At 41.8% G+C, this 26,899-nt stretch overlaps 1 protein-coding gene across 1 annotated transcript in view; it reads left to right on the top strand.

Moving 5' to 3' along the window:
• Positions 1–23,758, top strand: part of ARHGAP8 (Rho GTPase activating protein 8) — a 137,517-nt gene extending 113,759 nt beyond the window's left edge. Inside the window, exons 11-13 of the mRNA XM_082253277.1 lie at positions 3,437–3,565; positions 6,945–7,048; positions 23,413–23,758. Of these exons, the coding sequence (XP_082109403.1) occupies positions 3,437–3,565; positions 6,945–7,048; positions 23,413–23,610 (431 nt within the window). The 3' untranslated portion in view covers positions 23,611–23,758. The remainder of the gene's footprint in view (positions 1–3,436; positions 3,566–6,944; positions 7,049–23,412) is intronic.
• Positions 23,759–26,899: the final 3,141 nt, after the last annotated feature.

Genomic DNA, 26,899 nt, shown 5'->3' with positions numbered 1-26,899 from the left:
TCATTAGCAAGGCAGTGGTCATCTTGGAAGTGTGTTTGGAATCATTATCATGTTGGAATACTGCCCTGCAGCCCAGTCTCTGAAGGGAGGGGATCATGCTCTGCTTCAGTATGTCACAGTGCATGTTGGCATTCATGGTTCCCTCAATGAATTGTAGCTCCCCAGTGCCGGCAGCACTCATGCAGCCCCAGACCATGACACTCCCACCACCATGCTTGACAGTAGGCAAGACACACTTGTCTTTGTACTCCTTACCTGGTTGCCACCACACATGCATGACACCATCTGAACCAAATAAGTTTATCTTGGTCTCATCAAACCACAGAACATGGTTCCAGTAATCCATGTTCTTAGTCTGCTTGTCTTCAGCAAACTGTTTGCAGGCTTACTTGTGCATCATCTTTAGAAGGGGCTTCCTTCTGGGACGACAGCCATGCAGACCAATTTAAAGTAGTGTGCGGCGTATGGTCTGAGCACTGACAGGCTGACCCCTCCCCCCTCACCCCTTCTTCCTCTGCAGCAATGCTGGCAGTACTCGTACATCTATTTACCAAAGACAACTTCTGGATATGATGCTGAGAACGTGCACTCAGCTTCTTTGATCGACCATGGCAAAGCCTGTTCTGAGTGAAACCTGTCCTATTAAACTGCTGTATGATCTTGGCCACCGTTCTGCAGCTCAGTTTCAGGTTCTTGGCAATCTTCTTATAGCCTAGGCCATCTTCATGTAGAGCAACAATTCTTTTTTTCAGATCCTCAGAGAGTTCTTTGCCGTGAGGTGCCATGTTAAACTTCCAGTGTGAGAGCGTGAGAGCAATAACACCAAATTTAACACATCTGCTTCCCATTCACACCTGAGACCTTGTAACACTAACGAATCACATGACACCGGGGAGGGAAAATGGCTAATTGGGCCCAATTTGGACATTTTCACTTAGGGGTATACTCACTTTTGTTGCCAGCGGTTTAGACATTAATGGCTGTATGTTGAGTTATTTTGAGGGGACAGCAAATTTACACTCTTATACAAGCTGTACACTCACTACTTTACATTGTAGCAAAGAGTCATTTCGTCAGCGTTGTCACATGAAAAGATATAATAAAATATTTACAAACGTGAGGGGTGTACTCACTTTTGTGAGATACTGTACACAGACACACACACACACCGACGCAGTATTATACATATACACCATATTATACACACACACACAGTATTATACATACACACACAGTATTATATACACACACACACACACACACACACACACACAGTATTATACATATAAATACACACACACAGTATTATACATATACACAGACACACACCATTATATACAGTCAGGTCCATAAATATTGGGACATCGACACAATTCTAATCTTTTTGGCTCTATACACCACCACAATGGATATGAAATGAAACAAACAAGATGTGCTTTAACTGCCGACTTCCAGCTTTAATTTGAGGGTATTTACATCCAAATCAGGTAAAAGGTGTAGGAATTAAAACAGATTGTATATGTGCCTCCCACTTTTTAAGGGACCAAAAGTAATGGGACAATTGACTGCTCAGCTGTTCCATGGCCAGGTGTGTGTTATTCCCTCATTATCCCATTTACAAGGACCAGATAAAAGGTCCAGAGTTCATTTCAAGTGTGCTATTTGCATTTGGAATCTGTTGCTGTCAACTCTCAATATGATATCCATAGAGCTGTCACTATCAGTGAAAGAAGCCATCATTAGGCTGAAAAAACAAAACAAACCCATCAGAGAGATAGCAAAAGCATTAGGTGTGGCCAAATCAACTGTTTGGAACATCCTTAAAAAGAAAGAATGCACCGGTGAGCTCAGCAACACCAAAAGACCCGAAAGACCACGGAAACAACTGTGGTGGATGACCGAAGAATTATTTCCCTGGTGAAGAAAACATCCTTCACAACAGTTGGCCAGATCAAGAACACTCTCCAGGAGGTAGGTGTATGTGTGTCAAAGTCAACAATCAAGAGAGGACTTCACCAGAGTGAATACAGAGGTTTCACCACAAGATGTAAACCATTGGTGAGCCTCAAAAACAGGAAGGCCAGATTAGAGTTTGCCAAACAACATCTAAAAAAGCCTTCACAGTTCTGGAACAACATCCTATGGACAGATGAGATCAAGATCAACTTGTACCAGAGTGATGGGAAGAGTATGGAGAAGGAAAGGAACTGCTCATGATCCAAAGAATACCACCTCATCAGTGAAGCATGGTGGTGGTAGTGTCATGGCGTGGGCATGTATGGCTGCCAATGAAACTGATTCTCTTGTATTTATTGATGATGTGACTGCTGACAAAAGCAGCAGGATGAATTCTGAAGTGTTTCGGGCAATATTATCTGCTCATATTCAGCCAAATGCTTCAGAACTCATTGGACAGCACTTCACAGTGCAGATGGACAATGACCCGAAGCATACTGCGAAAGCAACCAAAGAATTTTTTAAGGGAAAGAAGTGGAATGTTATGCAATGGCCAAGTCAATCACCTGGCCTGAATCCGATTGAGCATGCATTTCACTTGCTGAAGACAAAACTGAAGGGAAAATGCCCCAAGAACAAGCAGGAACCGAAGACAGTTGCAGACTGCAGTAGAGGCCTGGCAGAGCATCACCAGGGATGAAACCCAGCGTCTGGTAATGTTTATGCATTCCAGATTTCAGGCTGTAATTGACTGCAAAGGATTTGCAACCAAAAAAAAAAGTGAAAGTTTGATTTATGATTGTTATCCTGTAAGGGGGCGTGGCAGGGGTGATTATTTAAACCCACAAGTGCTTTTTTTTTTACCACTGCTATTCCTCTATATTGACTTTTGAAATATACAAATGCAGCAATTTAGAAATTGGACGAAAGGTTTTGCATTCGGAAACTATTTTTTTAAGATAAAAAGTGCATTTTATATACAGCTATATAGATCAGACCAATGAGGAGGAAAGGGGGACAGAGGGACTTTGTTCCAAATCAAGGGCAGTTGGGAGCTATGGATTACAGTCCTATTTAGACACTGCACAACTGCTGTAATAAGAAAGTGGAGGCGTTTAGTAAAATATCTGTGAATACATAGCTGTTTCTCTGACTTCAGATAGGTTTTTAAACTAAACCTAATGTGCTCCCTAGTTATATTCACCTCACTGCTATCAGGCATGTACTTTGGGAAAAAAATATTAATAAAAATGCATATTTTTTGCAGTTTTCTCTCTTTGAAATGCACACCCTTGCTATATCTGTCTATAAAAAACAATAAGCGGGGAAGTTATACAGTAATGACTTGCTGTATGATTCTGAATTGGTTTAATGCTTCACTTGCTGATAACATCCAATTACTATTCAGCAGCTTCTTTCTATGTTGAACAGCTAAATATTAATGAGCATAACCAGTCAATGTATTCTTGTGACTTCGCAGGGAAGCCTGTGAATTTTGATGAGTATGATGATCCGCACATACCTGCTGGAATCCTGAAGACCTTCCTGCGTGAACTGCCAGATCCTCTCCTGACCTATGACTCTTACCAACCAATCCTGAGGATCATCAGTGAGTTTAAAGCTACGCTATCCATACTAAATTAAGAACTTTGGCCAAATGTAATTCAACAACCTGATGTTTCCATACATAAACAACCTGATGTTTCCATACATATTTCTTCAAAGAAAATCTCAGTTAAGAATAATTAGCTGAAATGATATTGATTTCCTACAGCTGAAAGTTGTGGCTTGTGGTTAGATTTCCTATACAGTGTACTAATGGGAGGAAGAAGGGGATTTAGGTGGACTCAAAAGACAGATGAAGCTATAGGTGGGCATCACCAGTGTGGAGGTGTTTTCTATAGTCTAGACATGAGACAGAGCAGTGGCATGCACCTAATACATTATGTTGGGAGGCCTTAAAATTGGACTAAATCTGCTAAATGCATTCCTGGAGCAATGAAACAAAAAGGTGTTCAAGGTTTCACAGTTTTTTTTTTTTTAGAAAATAGCCAGAAAGGCCTCTCCCCTGCCAACATGCTGCAGGTAAGGACCCTTGCTCACACTGTGAAAGCAGTGGTCTTTCTGCAGATGTCCAATTTACCTCCTACGGAGTCAAACTTAGAGCTTTCCAATCAGCAAAGGCCATGTTCCCTGATGATTGGTGAGCTCTGACTCAGCACGGGAGTGGTAGGCCCTCTGCACAGAGATATCTCTGCTGAGATATTCTGTTGCCACGCAGAGCACATTGGCAAGAGAGAGGCTCTTCTACTTTGAACACCTTTTTGTTTTTATGCATCTGAAAAACGAATGTTCAAGCTTTATATGGCTTTGCCATTAGAAAAGTTGAAGGGCTGCCATTACTGACCTCTTTGAGAATGTTAGTTCCCTGGCTGTCATGTTTTGGCTTTGATGCTTTCTTAATCTCTAACCAGAAACAAATACAGAGATAACAAATTCTGAAACTTTTCTGATGTTCATTTATATCATGCTTTAAATCTGTGATTTAAAAGCTCTGACTGAAGTTGATATTTGCACAAGAGGCCATACTGGGTTTCGGGGCACCCAGGAGGAGGCTCCAGCATCTACCAAAGGTATACTATATAATCAAAATCTTGTGAACACTTGATTATCACCCCTCCGTAAGGTTTGTTGGACATCCCATTCCAAAACTTTTGCGATTAGTATGGAGTTGCCCTACTTTGTGGCCATAACATACGCCACTATAATGGGATGGCTTTCCACAAGATTTTGAAATGTGTCTGTGTGAGATTGTGCCATTTGTGAGGTCAGGTACTGATGTTTGATGGGAAGACCTGGCTCACAATCGGCATTCCAATTCATCCCAAAGGTGTTCAGGAGGATTGAGGTCAGGGCTCTGCATAGGCCACTCAAGTTCTTGCACACCAAACCCATACATTTTTTTTATGGACCTGGCTTTGTACACCAGAACTCAATATTTGGAGTGTCCAAATACTTTTGGCCATAAAGTACACTATATTACCAAAAGTATTGGAACACCTGCCTTAACATGCACATGAACTTTAATGGCATCCCAGTATTAGTCCGTAGAGTTCCATATTAAGTTGGCCCACCCTTTGCAGCTATAACAGCTTCAACCCTTCTGGGAAGGCTATCCATAGGGTTTAGGAGTGTGTTATGGGAATGATTGACCATTCTTCTAAAAGCGCATTTGTGAGGTCAGACACTGATGTAGACGAGAAGGCCTGGCTCACAGTCACCACTATAATTCATCCCAAAGGATTTCTGTCTGGTTGAAGTCAGGACTCTTTGCAGGCCAGTCAAGTTCCTCCCTCCCAAACTCGCTCATCCATGTATTTTTGGACCTTGTTTGTGCTGAGAACCTGACCCATCCGCTCCCTCCCCCTCCACAGCGATCCAGTGAGTGGGGGGGGGGGGGGGATAGAGCAGAGAGCACTCTGCTCATGGAGCTCTGAGAATCAAGCGATCAGCAATGTTTGATCTCACAGTTCTCAGTCTTAGAGCCAACCAATTGCTTCCAAACTTCTCTTTAAAAATTGGACTTGTTTAGATAAATCCTAGTACTAACTTTTTGTGTTAACATACCTGTAGTGTCCCTTAGATTCTCTGTTTCCAACCTAGAAAGCTGCAAAAATATTATTTTCTTGGGAAGACATCTCTTTAAAAGTACTAATGAAAAGTGTTAATGAATGAAAAATGACGTGTAATGAAAAAAGTAATTTTTCAAGGACTGAAATTTTCAGCTTTCATAAAAAATAATCTTTGGTGATCCTATCATTAAGGTCCTTGTTTAGGCACTTTCTTTTATGGGGTGACAATGTTCTGTCCCTGTCTGCCAGTTGTTCTATGTTTAAAAGAAAAGGGTGCGCTGATAAATAATTAAAAGTAAAGCTGCTACCAAGATAATGTGCCTGTGTATAAATGTGTTGAAAATGATTGGTGCGCTAAACATAAATATTGTGTCTAAAATCAATCAACCTTGATAAACACAAGATACAAAGTGCAAACAGTGTAAACTGACAAATCATATGTGTTGGAAAAGTCCAAAGAAAATGTCCATCATAATATACTCCAACAACTTGAAAATTAATAATATTCCTCGTGAAGCTTCTGTGATAAGACAGTGCTGAAATTGCAACTCAAACAATGTGACAGCCACGTGAAAAGATCCCCACCACCAGCAGGCTGATCTTCTTACCAGATATATAAATATAAATGTCGTGAGTATTCCACAATAGCCAATATGTGCGAGTTGGCATGCACATTCACCCTGCGTGTAAAACACACTTAAGAGCCTCTTACCAGATATACGATAAGTTGGGCACTGGGAATAAACTCTCCGCAAGCTAGAACACAGCTGGTAGCTGAATATGGATGTCTGGTTTCCATGGGCAGAACGGTATATTGTCTCCTTATTGCCTCCGCAGATCGCATGTAATATGCCACAGGTAGTAACACTACTACTGCTGTTGTTCTATGTTGTCACCCTGTCACCCGATTTCCCAATGCAGACTACAAGAGGCTGTGGTGATGAACATTACGCAGGCATCGCCTACTGTTTTCGCCGTCAGTAAATCTGAACTGGGAAAACCCTTGCAGGAGTTGCTACACAGCATATAGACAGGAAGTGGCTACATAGAGTCAGCATTGCCGAGATACCCAAAAATGATAAAGGTGAAAACTGTATTTTACACCGTTTTTGTCCATTAAAAGCTACAGAGTACATGCAGAAGATACATGCAAAATCCCCACTACAGAGGCTAATGTTGCTAAGCTGGGTAGAAGACTTCCACTCTAATTGGTTTATTTAATTTCCGGGTGCAGACCAATCAGGCAGCCTAGAAGTACAATTCTATACGTTACATGTCCCGATGTTAATAAATGCTGCACTTCGTTACTTTTCTGATCTCCCCTTCTCGCTGCTCTGTATTTACTTTTTGTTTTAGGTGTGGAGAGTATCCTACGTGTAAACAGCTGTAAAGAAATTGTACACAGACTCCCCGATCATAACTACGCCGTGCTGAAATATCTCATCTGTTTTCTGAAAGTGGTAAGTATAGAGCAAATATTGCACCAAAAGAGCATAGAGACTATGTGGTCTATTGAAAAAAAAATGCTCTGTGAATGTCTGAGCATCCACACAGCCATCATGAATAATCCCTGTAATGTAACGTTCAGGAAAATACCACATTTTAGGGCCACTAGATAGAGCTGCCAATCAAAAGAAATAAACATAATTAGAAGCATTACTGTTTTTTTTGTGACGGCTGTGCAAATGCGCAGACATTCCTACAGCAATTTTTTTATAAATAGACCTCTTAAGTGTGTAGTCACTGTGTACATACAGCTATCCCAGACAATTAGTAGTAAGATAAAAAGCAGTGAGATGCCAGTGATTCGGTCACTAAAATAAGCCAGTCCCTTGTGTCTGTGTGGTTGAATTGGGATCATATATGGATTTTGTGTATATACAGGGAGTAGTGAAGTATGCTGGGACTTTGTAGTCCATGCCAGATGTGCTGCTATACCTAAAATATCCACTTCTAATTAGATCAGGCAACATAAATAAGCTGCATACTATTACTGATGTCTGATGGCTCAGTAGCCTTCATTGGATGTTCTTTTACAATACCTTGTCTCAGTCTGCATTGTGCTAGAGGAGTGGACTGTATATCTCAATGGAATACGTTGCAAAAAGATTGAGCATTCATCATTATTCATATAACAATGGATACACATAATCCCTAATTATTGGGAATTTTTCCAGTAGAGAAATGATTCTATACATAGGCACTATTTACTGTGACATTGTCTGACATTTTGCAAGTGAATGAATTTATTATCCATTCAGGCTTACATGTTGGGATTTGCACTTGCAAAATATGATATGCATGAGTGTTATATGGTTTATATGGTATTTTCACAGATATATGAACTTGTTGCACCAATAAATTCCTGTGGGTATATATGGGACTTTAAAAACACGTGTTTGAAAACAACATTTATATGAAAACAGATATTTTATTGTTACAGTGATAATCAGACATAATAAATCATAAAATCACTGGCGGATCTGGTTGTTTTACAGCCACTCTTTTATAGTTCTATCCTCCATATTCCAATCCACACAGTCAATTCAAATATAATACAATGCTTGCATCAGTGGGAGAAGCCCGACATGGTACAAATGGATGTTCATTAGGGGCTGGAGTCTGATCATAACGAGGAGAAATGTAGTAAACCCTTATATACAGTGCCTTGCGAAAGTATTCGGCCCCCTTAACTTTGCAACCTTTTGCCACATTTCAGGCTTCAAACATAAAGATATAAAACTGTAATTTTTTGTGAAGAATCAACAACAAGTGGGACACAATCATGAAGTGGAATGAAATGTATTGGATGTATCAAACTTAAACAAATAAAAAACTGAAAAATTGGGTGTGCAAAATTATTCAGCCCCTTTACTTTCAGTGCAGCAAACTCTCACCAGAAGTTCAGTGAGGATTTCTAAGTCCCCATTCACACTAGCGTGACTTGTCAGGCGACTTGGTCGCCTGACAAGTCGCGGTGGGTCGCCTGCCATTGATTAGCACAGGACCCGTTCTAATAGGAGCGACACAAGTCGCTCCGACTTAGAAAAAGGGTCCTGTACTACTTTGGGGCGACCTGGAGGCTACCTGCATTGACTTCAATGATATGAAGTCCGTGCATGTCGCGCAGAGGTCACGGTGCACGATGTGCACTGCGACTTAACAGGTCGCCCCGGCAAGTAGCGTCGCCCCTGTCTGAACGGGGTCTGAATGATCCAATGTTGACCTAAATGACTAATGATGATAAATAGAATCCACCTGTGTGTAATCAAGTCTTCGTATAAATGCACCTGCACTGTGATAGTCTCAGAGGTCCGTTTAAAGTGCAGAGAGCATCATGAAGAACAAGGAACACACCATGCAGGTCCGAGATACTGTTGTGGAGAAGTTTAAAGCTGGATTTGGATACAAAAAGATTTCCCAAGCTTTAAACATCCCAAGGAGCACTGTGCAAGCGATAATATTGAAATGGAAGAAGTATCAGACCACTGCTAATCTACGAAGACCTGGCCATCCCTCTAAACTTTCAGCTCATACAAGATGAAGACTGATCAGAGATGCAGCCAAGAGGCCCATGATCACTCTGGTTGAACTGCAGAGATCTACAGCTGAGGTGGGAGACTCTGTCCATAGGACAACAATCAGTCGTATACTGCACAAATCTGGCCTTTATGGAAGAGTGGCAAGAAGAAAGCCATTTATTAAAGATATCCATAAAAAGTGTTGTTTAAAGTTTGCCACAAGCCACCTGGGAGACACACCAAACATGTGGAAGAAGGTGCTCTGGTCAGATGAAACCAAAATCGAACTTTTTGGCAACAATGCAAAACATTATGTTTGGCGTAAAAGCAACACAGATCATCACCCTGAACACACCATCCCCACTGTAAAACATGGTGGTGGCAGCATCATGGTTTGGGCCTGCTTTTCTTCAGCAGGGACAGAGAAGATGGTCAAAATTGATGGGAAGATGGATGGAGCCAAATACAGGACCTTTCTGGAAGAAAACCTGATGGAGTCTGCAAAAGACCTGAGACTGGGACGGAGATTTGTCTTCCAAAAAGACAATGATCCAAAACATAAAGCAAAATCTACAATGGAATGGTTCACAAATAAACATATCCAGGTGTTAGAATGGCCAAGTCAAAGTCCAGACCTGAATCCAATCAAGAATCTGTGGAAAGAACTGAAAACTGCTGTTCACAAACGCTCTCCATCCAACCTCCACTGAGCTCGAGCTGTTTTGCAAGGAGGAATGGGCAAAAATTTCAGTCTCTCGATGTGCAAAACTGATAGAGACATACCCCAAGCGCCTTACAGCTGTAATCGCAGCAAAAGGTGGCGCTCCAAAGTATTAAATTAAGGGGCCTGAATAATTTTGCACGCCCAATTTTCCAGTTTTTTTATTTGTTAAAGTTTGAAATATCCAATAAATTTCATTCCACTTCATGATTGTGTCCCACTTGTTGATTCTTCACAAAAAAATACAGTTTTATATCTTTGTTTGAAGCCTGAAATGTGGCAAAAGGTCGCAAAGTTCAAGGTGGACGAATACTTTCGCAAGGCACTGTATGTGAAAAAATATAACAAGGTATATTCCACGCGCCTAGGAGTATTCTAATAAATAATGATTAATGTATTAAAATATATTAAAATATATAGGGTATTGCAGCTGCTGTAGAAAAAAAGAGTAAGATGAAAGGTGATTGGTCCTACTAAAAGACCAACTACAGCGCTTGCTAATTTTCTCCCTATTAGATAGCAGTATTGTTAATTAAACCTATGTGATTAATATCAAAATTGTCAATAATATGAAAATGGCTATTAATAAATAGGCATGTGCTTAAGGTGGCTAGTGAACAAATTAAATAAAAAACAATAGTAAAATCATCAATATTCTAATAAATAAATAAGTGCCACAAAAGTGCATAAGTGACTTATTGCATAATACATAAAATAAGTATAAATAAGTTCAACGGGTATGATCAGGAATATAGTCCAAAAAAGTGACTGTAGTGCTCAAAATTTTATCAACAAAGTCCTCAGTGATTGTGAATTTTCCAACAAATTCAAAAGTGCAGGTGCTCAGACGTGGTTGTTCATGACATCGATTCCTTTCACCGTGTAAATGAATAGATTGAATCACTTACCGGATCTTGTGGGTCCTATATGCCGTATGGCATTAGGGCCACATGAGCTTAGTTGCCCTCTGGTCTGGGATGGCTTCCCCTTTAAGGTCCTATGGGCTGGTAGCGGCTCCTTAGGCTCCGGGGTATACGGCCAAGTAATTATGTGAGGAGAAGAAAGAAGCTCCAGATAGTGTAGTAATTTCAAATTAAATAGTTTATTGCCCACAAATTGGGTTAGAATGCAGTATATAATAAATCACTGGTGGTCAGCGGTGCGGGCTGCACGTCCTCCCTGCAGAGTGGCGAGCAGAGAACGGTCCGCACCGGACAGTGGACCGTGTGAAAGGGGCCTTATATATGGTATGCACTTTTGTGATTGCAAAGATATTGAACACATTTATGTGAGGAAGTTATATTATATATGTGTAAAATGCGATGCATGAATTTTTTTCTCATTATATTTGCTTATTCTAATATTTTTGTATAAACAAAGTAAGTATGTGTAGTCATATGATTTTGTGAAGGGTTTGTAGTTTAGCACATAGATTTAAAGTGGTTGTTAACCCACTTACACAACTTTATATAGTCCTCTGTGTAGCCTGATTACTAATGCCCCTGTCTCTGTGATTTATAAAAAAAAAAAAAAATGTAAAAAATTGCAGCCTTTACCAGATTTTATAGCGGTTCCTGACAATCACGTGACCGGCCGACTCTCACCTCTTCCTGTCTGACAGATGCAGGGGGCGGAGCGGAGATTCCTTTTCTGACATCAAGCGGGGTGAGAGGAGAGAGAGAGACGGCTGGTCATGTGATCCCTGGGAGCTGCTATGAAATCTGGTAACGGCTGCATTTTTTTTATAAAACACAGAGACGGGGGCATTAGTAAATCAGGCTACACAGAGGATTATAAAGGACAAGAAAAGTTTTAAATGCAGCAGAAGGGGAGGGACAGGCTCTGATACAGGAGCAGACAGGAAGGGAGGGAGGGGGGAGAGGTGCACAGAGGAGGACAGAGAGCTGCATATGACAGAGGCACGTACACTGACCACGGTGTCAGGGCTCAGCAGCCATGATAAACCGTGGTCAGTTTACAGGGGGAGGGCAGAAACTGGCAGGATCAGCCGGGTATTTCAGGTGATGGGGGGGGGGGGATTACACAGCACAAGCACTGTGCTACATAACAAGCTTTAAAGGAACTGAATCTTTATTTATTTTTTGGGGGTAACAAACGCTTTAATTTATACTGGACACGTTTTTATGGCAATGTGAAAGTGCTTGCAGCTGTAGAGCCAAAAAGCCTATAGTCGCTTGCATAATTTTAATATTATTTATTTATTTATATATATATATATATATATATATATATATATATATACTTATTTTTATTAATCCAAAAATGTTATTGTAACCCAAAAAAATTGAAAGTCTGCTTTTTCAAAGCACTATATCTGGTACATAGTAGAATACAAGCAAGTGTTTTGAGATTAGCTCACAGAAAATGGCGGCCCTCTCAACTTCTGTTTTGTTATTCGTTTTAAAGATTTGCCAGAGCTCTCTTAGGAAACTGAGCGTATGTGGCCTAGACGGGCCATGATGGTCCTTATGGGGTTATTATCATGCACGGGCCTAAAAACATATATAATCACAGGAATTTTATTGGTGATATTGGGATGTTGGCATACTAACAAAGCTTAGCTTCACGTCCTATTGTGTTGATAGTGATGAACTTGTTGCACTTTAATATTTAGCAGTCGGAAACAAGCTGTGGACAACATTGACTTTTATTGGGAGGAACGGTGTGATATTTTACTTATTTCCTCTATTATGGCATCATTTGTATTGAATGATACAATATACAGTATCTGTTTGCGAATAGTTAGTAGCGAAGCCCATATCGTTTTTTGTTTTTTTTTCTTTTTTTCTGTTTTTGGTGTATGACATACACCATTTTACACTTTTTTTTTTATACAGCTTCTACCTTCCCCGTTCTGCCCACCCCAGCAAGGCCTTGTCTGTGGCTCCTATTTGGATGAGCAAAGTAACAGACAGTTTTCATTCACAAATACAATAACAGTATCATTACTATGTATTGTACAGCAGCTCCTGTGAGCAGATCAATGGCATGTTCTGTAGTCTGCAGATGTACTTTTGTAGTACAATTCCTGTATAGGTTTCCCCACTCCCCTCTTGTGTATTATACCAAAACATATAAACTTCACCCTGCTCAGCTCACTCTTGCACTAGGCAGTATTTACACATACAACCCTTGTTATCACAAAAATGAAAAAGTATTCATACCCCTTGAAATTTTCCACATTTTGTCATGTTACAACCAATAACGTAAATGTATTTTTTGGGATTTTATGTGATACACCACACAAAGTGGCTCATAATTGTGAAGTGGAAGGAAAATGATGATAAATGGTTTTCAAAATATGTTACAAATAAAATTCTGAAAAGTGTGGCGTGCATTTGTATTCAGCCCCCTTCACTCTGATACTCCTAACTAAAATCTAGTGCAACCAATTCACCTGCAGAAGTCTCCTAATTAGTAAATAGAGTCCAACTGTGTGTAATTTAATCTCTGTATAAATACAGCTGTCCTGTGAAGCCCTTAGAGGTTTGTTAGAGAACCTTAGTGAACAAACCATATCATGAAATCCAAGGAACACACGAGACAGGTCAGGGATAAAGTTGTAGAGGGGTTTAAAGCAGGGTTAGGTCATAAAAAAATATCCCAGGCTTTGAACATCTCATGGAGCACTGTTTAATCCATCATCCAAAAAAGTGGAAAGAGTTTGGCACAAGTGCAAATCTACCAAGACATGGCCGTCCACCTAAACTGACAGACCAGGCAAGTAGAACATTAATCAGAGACCCATGGTAACTCTGGAGGAGCTGCAGAGATCCAAAGCTCAGGTGGGAAAATCTGTCCACAGGACAACTATTAGTCATGCACTCCACAAATCTGGCCTTCACGGAAGAAAGGCAAGAAGAAAGCCATTGTTGAAAGAAAGCCATAAGAAGTCCTGTTTCCAGTTTGCGAGAAGCCATTTGGGGGACACAGCAAACATGTAGAAGAAGGGGCTCTGGTCAGATGAGACCAAAATTAAACTTTTTGGCCTAAAAACAAAACGCTATGTGTGGCAGAAATCTAACATTACCCTGAACATACCATTCCCACTATGAAACGTGGTGGCAGCAACATGTTGTGGGGATGCTTTTCTTCATCAGGGACAGGAAAGCTGGTCAGAGTTGATGGGAAGATGGATGGAGCCAAATATAGGGTAATCTTTGAAGAAAACTTGTTAAGAGTCTGCAAAAGACTTGAGACTGGGGCAGAGGTTCACCTTTCAGCAGGACAACGACCCTAAACATACAGCCAGAGCTACAATGGAATGGTTAAGATGAAAGCATATTCATGTGTTAGAATGGTCCAGTCAAAGTCCAGACCAAAATCCAATACAGAATCTGTGGCAAGACTTTAAAATTGCTGTTCACTGACACTATCCATCCAATCTGACAGAGCATGAGCTAGTTTGCAAAGAAGAATAGGCAAAAATGTCACTCTGATGTGCAAAGCTGGTAAAAGGCTTGCAGCTGTAATTGCAGTGAAAGGTGGTTCTACAAAGTATTGGCTCAGAGGGGCTGAATAAAAATCCCCACCACACTTTTTACATATTTATTTGTAAAGAATTTTGAAAATCATTTATCATTTTCCTTCCACTTCACAATTATGTGCCACTTTGTGTTGGTCTATCACATAAAATCCCAATAAAATACATTTCCATTTTTGGTTGTAACATGACAAAAGGGAAACATTTCAAGGAGTATGAATTCAAGGCACTGTAGATTTTACTGAAGTACACTCCTTATCCCCAGTGATGTCCCCTGCAGAAAGTCCTCAAAGTCCAATAGCTGCCGCCCCACTTTTGGGTTGGATGACACCAAGCCTCACTTGACCCCAAAGGCAGTCCACAGGTAGTCATAGCTCCACCACCTGTAATTGTCTGACATACAAGAGATGTAGCCACCAACCAGGCAGCACGTAGAACATGTCTGGAGGTTATTGATGGTATTGTTCCTATTTCTTCTTATCTTGACATCTATTATCTTTATGGAGAGTGTTCAATGAAAAGAAACCCTGATTGGTAATGGGCAGAGAGGAGACCTTCACTCAAAATTTTTACACACTACAAGCTATCCATAATGGAAATAACAAAATTCCATTACCAGCATATCAAGAAACGTAATAGGTTCAGTTCCAGTTAATCTCCGCCGCGCTTCATTAACGTTAACGGGCGCTCTTAAGAAAACCCCTAGTGTCAGTGATTGCTGTTTGAAGAACAATCGTACGTGCAGTGCCCAGTGATGGACATTTGTTCTACAACAGATGCATCATCTCGATGCAGGCACTAAGAGCTCAGGTACTTGAGGCGCTAATGAGGTGTGCGTGCTCTCACCATAATGCCACCGGTAATTAGCCCGCAGAGCCTTGCGGTATGGTCAGAACAGAGTCCATTAAAAAGCAAAGATTGCATTAAATCCACGTCTTCATAATCGCTTTTAGCTTCCTAGGCTGGAGGAGCCGTTTTACTTTTATAATGTCTTTCACCTGTGACACGCCATGAATTGTTTAAATATTTCAGGTAAAGAAAAAGTATTTTACTTTTAAATATGGCAAAGATGAGAGCGGGGTGTGTGTTGAGCTGGCTAATCATACATAAAGGCAAAAGGAGGCGTTTCATTCTTTTTGTTTTTGTTTTATTTTGTTACATAGTCAGGTTGAAAAAAGACACAAGTCCATCTAGGCCAGTCATGTCCAAAGTCCGGCCCGCGGGCCATTTGCGGCCCGTCCTTTAGTTTCATACGGCCCCCAGAGACACCGCTGACTTTTCTCAATGTCTCTCTCTGAGACTCATCGCATCCCCGTCCCGATGCGATATTTAAAGGGGCGGGGTCTCGCCGCCTCTGGCCTCCCAAGGCAGCTCGGCTTGGCCGCTCCCGAGTCCCACTCCGCTCGGCTCTATCTGCTCGGCGCCTCCCACGACTGCGCGGGAGTGCGGAATGAAAATTGCGTTCCTTCTCTCCTTCATCGCACAGCCACCTGTAGGAGCCAACTGAGGATTTTGTGAGCTGACCAAGGATCGCATTAATTTCTATAATTCTACTGCCTGTTTGTGTAAGTGTGATTTTATTCATAGAGCACTCATGCTTTTTATTTCCTATATATACCTATATATATTTATTCCTATATATACACCTTCATGTGCTGGCTGGGTGACATTATTAAACGGGAGACACGACTGGTCCTTAAATACAGGGGATTGCCATTCACAAAGCTGTGAGCAGGTGGAAAGCGAGGATCATCTTCCACTCTTCCCTTCAACCTTTCTTTTTGGTGGAATAAAGTGCTGTATGACCTGCTGGTAATACAGGGGTCTTACAGTTTGTCACCTGAAGTGGATCCAGATTTCTGGCACCCTCCCTCTTTCACTGGACCCTACCTGTTTCTAGGGACTTTTGGGCCTTACTGCTATATTTATTTGATGTGTGATCAACACGTTTTTTATTGCGCTGCACTTTTTTTTTTAATTTTTGTATCTTTTCTAGTAATGTTTTTTTTTTTTTTTTTTCATCTGGCCTTCAGATATGGAAGGCAGAGTGATTTTACTACTGTTTAGATTTGTCATTCAAATTGTTTGCAATAAAGTTTGCATAAAATAGTTAATTTGTATTTAATTTTAATGGTTCAAATGTCAGGCAAAATGGTCGGCCCTCACGCATGTTCACTTTATCAAGTCTGGCCCTCTTTGAAAAAAGTTTGGACACCTCTGATCTAGGCTAAGCAAAAAAAAAGCATAAATAAATCAATCAATCTCATATACACAATCCTTTACCCACAGTTGATCCAGAGGAAGGTGAAAAACCCCAGCAAAGCATGATTTACTTTGCTCCAGCAGGGGAAGATATTCCTTCCTGAACCCCCCCACCCCCCCCCCCCCGCTCTTACTGTGAAGAAACCTTTCCGTATTTGGGGATACAATCTCTTTTCCTCTAGATGTAAAGAGTGCCTCCTTGTGCTTTGTGATGACCTTAAAGTGAGTTAAAAGACCTGTTACTGTGGTTTACTGAATAGCTAAAGAATAGCTACAGCTAAGACTTTTATAAAGGATTAGTATTTTTTTTTGTGGGATTTCCTTTGACTTTCTATTTTAGAGACACAACAGTAAGTGTGAGGAAATCTCCCCTAAGTAAGGTGGAATTGCATTTTATTTGTTACTGCAACAAATATCACACTTGGATAATTACCCCTCTCTGCCTGTTCCATTGACAGCCGTAGGCTTTTGTTTCTTCTATCACTTTCTGTTTCTGTGGTTTTGTTAAGCTGGACAAATAGAGAGGTTGGATCTCCCCAGCTGGGGACGCAATAAAAAACCGACAGGGTTCTAATCCTTCCACACTTTATCCAAAGATGAAAATATTATTTTGTTTTTGAATAAACTTTAAAGTGGTATTAAATGCCAAACCAAAAATATACTATATTAAAGCTTACCCATAAAAAGATGTAGTAGCTGTATTAGTTTTCTTTTCTTTGGCTTTTCTCTCCTCTGTTTTCACCTGGGGATTAGGCCATAAAGGCTCCATTCACGCCTAAATAACGCTACCACGTCGCTTATTTTGCACGTTTTTATGGCCTGCTTTTGATGCTGCACCATTCATTTTGAATGTGTCTCCCGCCACTCCAAAAATGCACCAAAGAAGTTTTTTGTAGTAAATTTTGGCACCAAGCCAGACGCGTTTGGCATTTTTCAATCGTTTGGCCAGCTGTGCAAAATCCTCATGTAGGCTGTGGGGGGGGGGGGGGGAGATGTTGCAGGGGCATGGCTATTAATATTGTCACTGTCCATTTATAAGCCTGTAGCTTGTCAATCAGCCCCTTGCCATAGCTAGTCCCACCCATTGTGTTCTGGATTGCCAGCCTACTACCTTTGTTGCTGCAACTCTCCCACTGTGAGCTGCAGTGTCTGGGAACGGGAGCGCGTGAGACACAAATGAACGGCGATTTGGCTCTGTGAAGGTAAAGAGAAGTTTTTTATTTACTTTGAGGCTTGTGCTCCACATAGGAACTGGATTTAGGACTTGTTTAGACTGCATGCAGGAGCCATTAGGTGTACTTTAGTCCTCTTTCACACTAGTGCGACTTGTCCCGCGATTTTGGACCGCAAAATCACATGACAAGTCGTTTTCCATTATCTTCAAAGTAGTCCCTGCACTACTTTGGCACGATTTTGAGGCCAAAGACATTCAAGCCCAGTCAAAATCGCAGCAAAATCACAGTAAATCACGCGAATTTGAAGTCGCATAAGTGTGAAAGGGGCCTTAAGCTTTCCTTACATCCAGGAAAACTATTGGCATCCAATTTTTCTTTCATTTTGAGTTAGCAGGGTGCACTCACAAGGAGATTTCTGGCGGCTTGAACAGAAGTCAGTTTGACAGAAATGTTTATCTCAATGTGAATATAAATCTGATTAGTCAGTTAGAAGAATGATATTAGCGATTCCCCATGTGACACATTAAAGTCATTAGCTTTTTAATCGCGCGGGCGGAACCGCATTATTATGGCAGAATGTGTTATGGGAAAGCGACATAAATAGATAAACCATTAATTTCACTCAGTTCCCTTTTCATGGTAATATGTTTTTCTATGAATTTGAAGAGCACCTCCAGGCAATAATTAAAATCAATCAACAAACTGCCAGTGCTAGCTGGAAAACACCGCAACGGCACTAAAATCTGAGTGTCCGTCTGGTCTGCCATAGAGGTGTATTTATAAAATGGAGAATGACTGATATTCCTGCAGTAGTGCCTGACTGAGTCCAATGAAACACCTTTTCCCAACATCTGCATTTCATATCCTTCAATACTCCATGCGAATTAGGGCTCTTTTTTTTTTATCCATTTTAGATAGATTAATCAGGCATTTCACAGTGCCTCTTCTGGGTGATCCTGCAGTCACTGGTCAATAGCCATGTGCTGTGCAGCCCCTCTGCCGTCAGGATACTGCATTATGGCTGGATCAGGGATGTTGAACATTTTCTTTCTGAATGACTGGAGGTGTAAGTAATTAGAATAGGTGTGTATGGTAGGATATGGGCTATTTCTACGTTATTAAATAGGAGGAGTTGGGAACTAGGGACTTTAGGCAACGGGAGCTACAGGAATTACTGAGAAGCAAATAGAATTCCAGACTGAGATAGTAGAATGGTGTATTGAAAATGCATGTAATGCCAATTTTATTTGAACTTTTGTATGGCGAAAAGAATTGCTAAAGAACCTGTGAAATTCAGCAGTAATGCCTGGAGACCTAAAGCTTAACTTCAGACAAAGAGCTTAACACAAAGATGGAATACATATATGAGAGCTGTTTGAACTGCCAAAGGGCTTCTATTTCTGTCCATTCAGCTCTGCCACACAGTGCAGCCCTGTCTGGAAGGACAGGAGAACTGATTTTCTTTGCAGCAGTTAAAGTTCTGCTCTCCCACAGAACATGGAAATGCAATTATTTTAGTAAATATAAACTGCTAAATACATTTTCTTATCAGCAGTCTTGTGATTTCTAGCAGTTCCTGGTGAAGCTTGTAGGAGGAGTTTTCATACTGCACTGAGCTGTCCTATAAATGGTCAGGGCTCCTGACCTTCAGTCTGGACAGTGCTGATTGGCCCTGTGGTGATCACATGCACTCTCCCAAGAAAAAAAAACTCTAGCAAGCAGGGAGCATCGATAGTTTCAAAAAACTATTCGATGGGCACATTAAAGACCACAACATACAGGGGTATACAATGTAAGGTTAACAGCAAACACACACATCATAGGTTGAACTGGATGAACTGATGTCTTTTTTCAACCTCACACACACCAAACTGAGCATATGCAACCTGACTTTAAAGACTCTGTCTTATCTGGACATGTTTTGTAATCAGTGGAAGAAGGGGAGGATCTGTGCATACAGGATCAAACAGCCTTTTTACACAATGCAGAGGATTAACCCCTTAGATTCTGCTAGGAGTAACACTTACAGGTCTTGTCCTTCCCCAATCTGTGAATGGACAGTGAAACGATAAGCTAATTAGCTAATTTCTCTGCTTTCTCCTTGTATCAGCCTTCTCAATGGCAGAACAACCAACTAGCTCCTTGTTCTGTTTTTCTCTCTATCCCAGTCTGAGCTCTGTCTGTACAGGGCTGGGAGAGGCTGATACCAAATCTAATTCAGATATGTACACTTCTTGCATTTAAAAAGATACATATTTTTCTGTGTCTTTTATATCTACCTAGGGTTTATCTTTAAAGTGCAACACTTTTTTTCAGTTATGGATAAAGCATTTCATGAATAAAACCCCTCCGATTTATCTGTCTCTTTAACGTAAGGGAAATTCCCTCTAAGACAACTGACAGCAGAACAGGCCTTTCTAATATTTTTACTTCCCAACTTTTTTGCTGACCTCTACAGTATATGGTTTTGGATTCCCAAAAAACAAATGAGGGGGAATTTTTCAATCAGGGACACAGACAATATCAATTTCATCTGGCTCTGAGGAAGGGGGCTCGCCCCTGAAACGCGTCAGCCTAGCCACAGCAGCCCCATGCGACCATCTGCATGCCCATTCGTCACAATTGGGACCTGGCTACCTTGGAGACTGTATATGCTATTTTCGATGTGTGTTGTATCACACTAGTTTTGTGAGTACTTTGTACACACTTTTTAATATTTTAATAAATGGTTTTATGGTAATGCACTAGGTCGGTGCGCCCCTCTTTTTCTTTTTTGTCTTTTCTACCAGTGGTTCTGGATACCCTTGATCCTGAAGGGGGCAGCAAGACCAAACAGCTCTCTCTACATCTGAGTTTGCAGTGCACCTCTTTCTACTCCATCAGACAGCACTTGAGCGCAGGAGGTTTTGCTTTTTCTTCAATATCAAAACCTGCCAGGAGTTTCAGTGTCTGCTTTAGACATACTTTAAATCAGGGATCCCCAAACCCTGGGCCGCTGACTTTTACCGGTCCGTGGCCTGTTGATGACTGCACCGCACAGCAGGAGGTGAGCGGCGACCGTGGTCTGAACAATACCCTGGTCACCGCTCACCTCCCGCTATGCGGCCATGCCTGTGTCTGCACTCCCAGCTCTACAGCACCGCCAACAATGTCATCCTATCAGCAGGGCAGGGGGAGCTGGAGATCTGCACAGAGATCAGGAGTCTTTTCATATTAACAAGCGGGTAATCACCCATTTGTTAATATGATAAATTGGGAAACTCCCGCCCTCTGTCCAGATCTGCTGCTCCATCCGCCCCCTGCCCTGCTGAAAGGATGACCTTGTCGGTGGTGCAGAAGAGGAGACACCGCCTGAATCCTGCTTATGTCCTGCAGAAGGTAGGATTGTGCTGGGGCGGCAGAGAGTAAAAGGGGGCACTGTGATTAGAGTAAAATAGGGGGGGGCATGACTGTAAGGGGCACTTTTTATGAAGGGGGGGGGCTTTGATTGCTAGGGGCATTGTCATATTATTATTATACAGGATTTATATAGCGCCAACAGTTTGCGCAGCGCTTAACAAAATGAAGGCAGACATTACATAAAAGGTATTGCACTTTAAAGGGGCACTGTAATGATTACAGTGCAGTCCCCTTAATATCCCAGTGCCCCTAGCAATCACAGCCCCCCTTTCGGCTCGGTTCACATATACACAGTTTGCGATTGATGCTTTTTCCAAGGCATTTTGTGGTTTTGCACATGCGATTTAGTGCTTTGCGTTGTTTATGCTTTTTTTTTTACAAATTTGTTATTGGGCAGATTAAAAAACGCAAATTGCAGCAAAATCTCACTACATGTTTTTCTGCAGCTTCTCCATTGAAGTCTAGGGAACTGAAAAATGCACTGTTTTTGGTTTTAAAAAATCCCTGACCTTTCCAAAAACACAGTGGCTCAAAAAATCATAGATGTTAATGTGTCCTATAGGAAACCCTGGTAAATGGACTGTAGTGCGTTTCTGCAAAAAGCACCAAAAAACGCAGAGATGCAAACCAGGCCTTACAGTGCAGTCCACGATACATTAATGTAAAGGGGACTGCAATGTAAAGGGAAACCGAGGACACTAAGACAGCTTTATCAAGGGGGGAACTGTGATGTAAAGGGGGACTGTGGATGTAATGACAGGGCTGTGTTGTAAAGGAGGGTTGAGGAATGGTTCTGTGAATATCTCATCACCAACCATCCCCTGGTAAAATTGGCTGCCACAAAACCGCTCCCTGGTGTAAAAAAAGGTTGGGGATTGCTGCTTTAAATGGCCGAGATCCCTGTTCAACCAGAGCGTGCCATTAATGGTCAGCTGATCAGAATTCTGGCAGTTGAACTATTTGGCAGTTTACAGTTGGATATGTCACCATATCTGCATGGCCGAGATATCCCAGAATTCCTAGATCTACTATGGCCTTTTGAAAGCCAAGTGATGGTGATGCCGTCCCTATATTCACCATAATGTAAATAATACACTGGGGTGTCCAGATTCAAGAGAACAAAACCTAGGTTATTGTGGGAGACACAAAGGGAGGAGATATACTAAAACTGGTGCACATAGATCTGGTGCAGCTGTGCATGGTAACCAATCAGCTTTATTATGCACAGCTCTAGCAGATTACCAGATTCTGTGTGCACCAGTTTTAGTAAAGGCCCGTACACACGTACCGATCGTCGTCATACAAACGTCGGCGGACGAAAGATCTGCCGATTGTACGCTTGTTAGTGTGATGCCTCCGACAGCTGTCTGCGCACATTCTGCGGACAAGAGTCTTTCTTGCAAACATAAAAATTTTTGTATGCCGACACCAGAATGGACGATTGTTCGCCAGTCAGTACAGAAATCAGCCGACAGACCGCAGATTTGCAAGACTGGGCATGCTCAGAAAAGAAAAAAACACAGGGAAAGTTAACCATTACATGACATCACTTCTGCAGTCAGCTGAAGTCGGCGGACAAAATTCTTGTGCTGTCTTTGCACTTTTCAACAGACACCGACATCCCGGGGAGAAAAGACGAACGTTTGTATGACGACGATCGGTACGTGTGTACGGGGCTTAAGGCCCCTTTCACACATACGATCCGTTCAGTTCATCAGTTCAGTCACGTTAAAATGTATCAGTTTTCCATCAGTTTTCCATCAGTTTCCATCCGTTTTTCGTCAGTTGTTATCTGTTTTTCATCCGTTGTCATCTGTTTTTCATCTGTTTTCATCCGTTTTTCATCTGTTTTCATCCGTTTTTCATCCGTTTTTCATCCGATATGTTTTTTTGACAGATGAAGAATAGGGCATTCATTCGTTCAAAAAAACCGACATTGACGGAAGCGGATGAAAACGGATGGTAACTGATGATCATCCGTTGTCATCCGTTTTTACATAGAGATAAATTGATGTCCGTTTTTCATCCGTCAACGGATGGATGAAAAATGGACAAATGGACAGCATGTGTGAAACGGGCCTTAATCTCCTGTTCTGGGGAAGTTCCACCCCTAGAAAGACCTTCTTACCTCAAAAATTGGATTACCAGACTTTGGAGCAATTAATAATACTTTGATCTTGCTGATGTTTGAAATGTTAGTTTATCCTTTTGGTATTTGCTTTAAATTTTGTTTCCTTGGCAGATTTCTCAGGAGAACATCAACAATAAGATGACCGCCTCAAATCTGGGCTGTGTGTTTGGGCTGAATTTGGTGTGGCCGCAGGAAGGAGTCCCATCCATCAATGCTCTGGTCCCAGTAAACACGTTTACAGAATTGCTTATTGAATTCTACCCACAAATCTTCAGTTCCAGGACTGTCCTGGGTGAGAAGCTCCCATAACCACCATGGACTATACAATGGACGATTCACAGAAACAAGATAACGATCAATGATAAATTACTACTGCTAGGGCTATTCTTACCTTTGCTGCTGCAAACAAGCTTATATTGGCCCCACACAGCTTTCTCTATAGTCACCCCAGTTAGGAATGGTGCATTTCCATGTGTTTGCCTTCGTAAGGGGCACTCACATTGCTTCTCCTGCTCTGTCATGAGCTTCACCTCTTTTTCTAAGTCCTTGACTCCTTGGCATAGTCATATTACGCTTTATACACAGCAACAGTACAGATCCTGCTGGACGGACAAAAGGCAGTTGTAAGGTCTGAGAAAAAAAAGCTTTCTTGTGTCATCCCTAGCGTGGACACAGGTCTCGCTTTTTATCCTAGTAGGAAGGGGGGGGGGGGGATATACGTGTACTGTTTTCTCTCATTTTTAGATAGAGGATGCAATGGATGTGCACTATTACAAGACGTGTGGCAGATCTTGTCGCTTTTCAGAGGTGTTTAACAGCATTGAGGGGGCTATATATCACCTTCTCCCCACCTGTTTCAGCCCTGTAAATGCTGTACCACCACATTACAATTTTTGCATTGCAAGAATGATTAGGTCATTTTCGGTGGCGGTACTGCCAGCTGAACGCAACAGGGGGTACAATTCTTTCTGCAACGCATCCAAGCTCTGGCATGTGTACACCTCAGTTCAGTTGCCTTTACAGCCCAAGGAAGGGGGGGGGTCAGTGGGGGGGGGGGTCAGTAAAAACATGACTCAACCACCTGTCCCCCCCCAACTGCAAGTTTAAACAAGCCCTAAGTACACTATATTGTCAAAAGTATTGGGAAACCTACCTGAACATTAATGGCATCCCAGTCTTAGTCCGTAGGGTTCAATATTGAGTTGGCCCACCCTTTGCAGCTATAACAGCTTTAACTCTTCTGGGAAGGCTGTCCACAAGGTTTAGGAGTGTGTCTATGGGAATGTCTGACCTTAACCTGGGATGAATTAGAGCAGAGACTGCAAGCCAGGCCTTCTCGTCCAACATCAGTGCCTGACCTCACAAATGCGCTTCTGGAAGAATGGTCAAACATTCCCATAGACACACTCCTAAACCTTGAGGACAGTCTTTCCAGAAGAGTTGAAGCTGTTATAGCTGCAAAGGGTGGGCCAAGTCAATATTGAACCCTACAGACTAAGACTGGGATGCCATTAAAGTTCATGTACGTGTAAAGGCAGGCGTCCCAATACTTTTGACAATATAGTGTATGTTGGTTAGTCCAGCTGTTTTAAACCAGAGTGTCACCGGAGGTCCTCCGGGGTGCTGCAGAATCCTGGTAGAGAAAGGCATTCAGATGAGATGGGGTCAGGATAGTGAAGGCACTTGGGAAAGTGAAAGCAATGGAAGGGGGAGGTGTCCTCCTGAGTGCTGAGCTCTCTGCCTCCCCCTACAGTGCAGTACCCTGCAGTGCCAGTGCAAGAAAAGTACTTTTATTTTTAAGAAAGGGTGCGCGTGTGTGTTTAAAAATTATGGGTGTGTGTATTTGTGTTTGTAGGTGCGTGTTGATATTTCTTTGTGTGTGTAAGTTACTTTTAATCCCGACCCCTAATTCTGCACAATCAGAACAGATTTTTTAATAATAGCAGCAAGGACTGTCTCTCCTTTGAAAAGCGTTCCATGCTCAGATTGCTTTTCAGAGGCATTTGACAGGCATTAAGTGAAAATTGGTTCTCCTTTCCCCTTGTTTTAACCCCTAAATGCAGCATCACCATGCCGCAACCATGTGCAAGCATGCAGTTGCAGGGGAGGGTACACCTGAGGATATACTTCCAGCTGCGGCCACAAAACGTACACCTCCAACTGCTGTCTCTTCAGCTAAAGGGCTTGCAGTTGGTGGAGGTAAAAATGGCTCAAATGCGTGGTTTTACCCCCCCCCCCCCCAACCTCACATGTGACTGAGCCTTTGGTTTACATCTGTGCAGTTGCTTGCGACATGTAGCCCATTCCTTTCCTACACCCTTTTTTTTTTTAAATCACATAGCATTCAAAACGCACTACTTTTGCCAGTATGTGAGGGTATCATTAAGAAAATAATGGCATACCTGCACGCCTGCTATAGAGCAGCGTGTTTTTTCTGAGATGCACAGTAATGGGAACCAAGTCTTAGACTGGAGTGCCTCAAGACTGTAAATACTTTTCAAGGGCACATTGACCGGAAAAGGTTGAAAAAAACTGGGTAAGACAGAAGGGTGGGGGCAGATCAGAGAAGTCCCATTTTTAAAAATGATAGTTTTGAAAAGTGTCTGATCAGTGGGTTTTAAAAATGTCCTAAACTAAATTGAAAAGAGGAAGAAGGATAAAATTAGTAGAGACCGCCTTCAGTAAAAGCTACATGAAAAATCATCAAGAATTAGAGGCAGCTAAAGGTACATGCAAATCTTGACTTTTCCTGTTAAGGCCCCTTTGACACGGGCTTTCCCATCAGGTCCCTGTCAGTTTTTCGGGTGGACCTGATGGGATGCTCCATGCACCCTTATGGAGCAGTGGATGTCAGCGGTGACATGTCCTCTGACACCCACTGCTATCCAATGTTATAATGTGTTAGTATACATCGCATAGTAGCACATTATGTGAAATTTTCCTTAGAACTAAGCCCTTTAGTGACGCGCTTTTACCGCTGAAGGCGCTTCTTTCTTTACACGGTCTTCCTTCCGGGTTTGCAGACTCCGGCTGTGTGAGTGGCCAGAGCCGCGATGACATCACTCCTGCGCATGCGTGTAGGAGCTGCCTTTTACGACAGAGGACACGAGTATGCTGTTTCTTCAGAGTGTATGCGCCGGTGATGTCACCAGCTGCATCTACAGTAAATATCTCCTAAACAGTGCACGTTTAGGAGATATTTACAGTACCTATAGGTAAGCCTTATTAGAGGCTTACCTATAGGTAAAAAGCACACATGGGAGTTTACTCACACTTTAATATTGGCATATATTTACCATTAATTATTAAAAAAAAAAAAAAAATTTGTTTAAAGTTAAGGCCCGTACCCACGAGTCGAAATTCGGCCGGGAATTTTCGTCCGACGACCGATCTGCCGATTTTCGGTTTGTTAGTATGGTGCTCTCGACAACTGACTCCAACTTTTCGGCCGAAAAAATTCTGGTGTGCAGGCTATAAAATTTTTGTCCACCGTCAAAACACGGCCGATTTTCGTGCAGTCAGTACAGATTTCGACAGGGAAAAATCTTATGAGCAAGACTGGGCATGCTCAGAGATGAAAGAACGCAAAGAAAGCAAT

The sequence above is a fragment of the Pelophylax lessonae genome (assembly GCF_965119305.1).
Source record: "Pelophylax lessonae genome assembly, chromosome: 4".
Lineage (NCBI taxonomy): Eukaryota > Metazoa > Chordata > Amphibia > Anura > Ranidae > Pelophylax > Pelophylax lessonae.
Note: the sequence above shows the minus strand (reverse complement) of the source record. Positions and strands in the feature narration are given on the sequence as shown.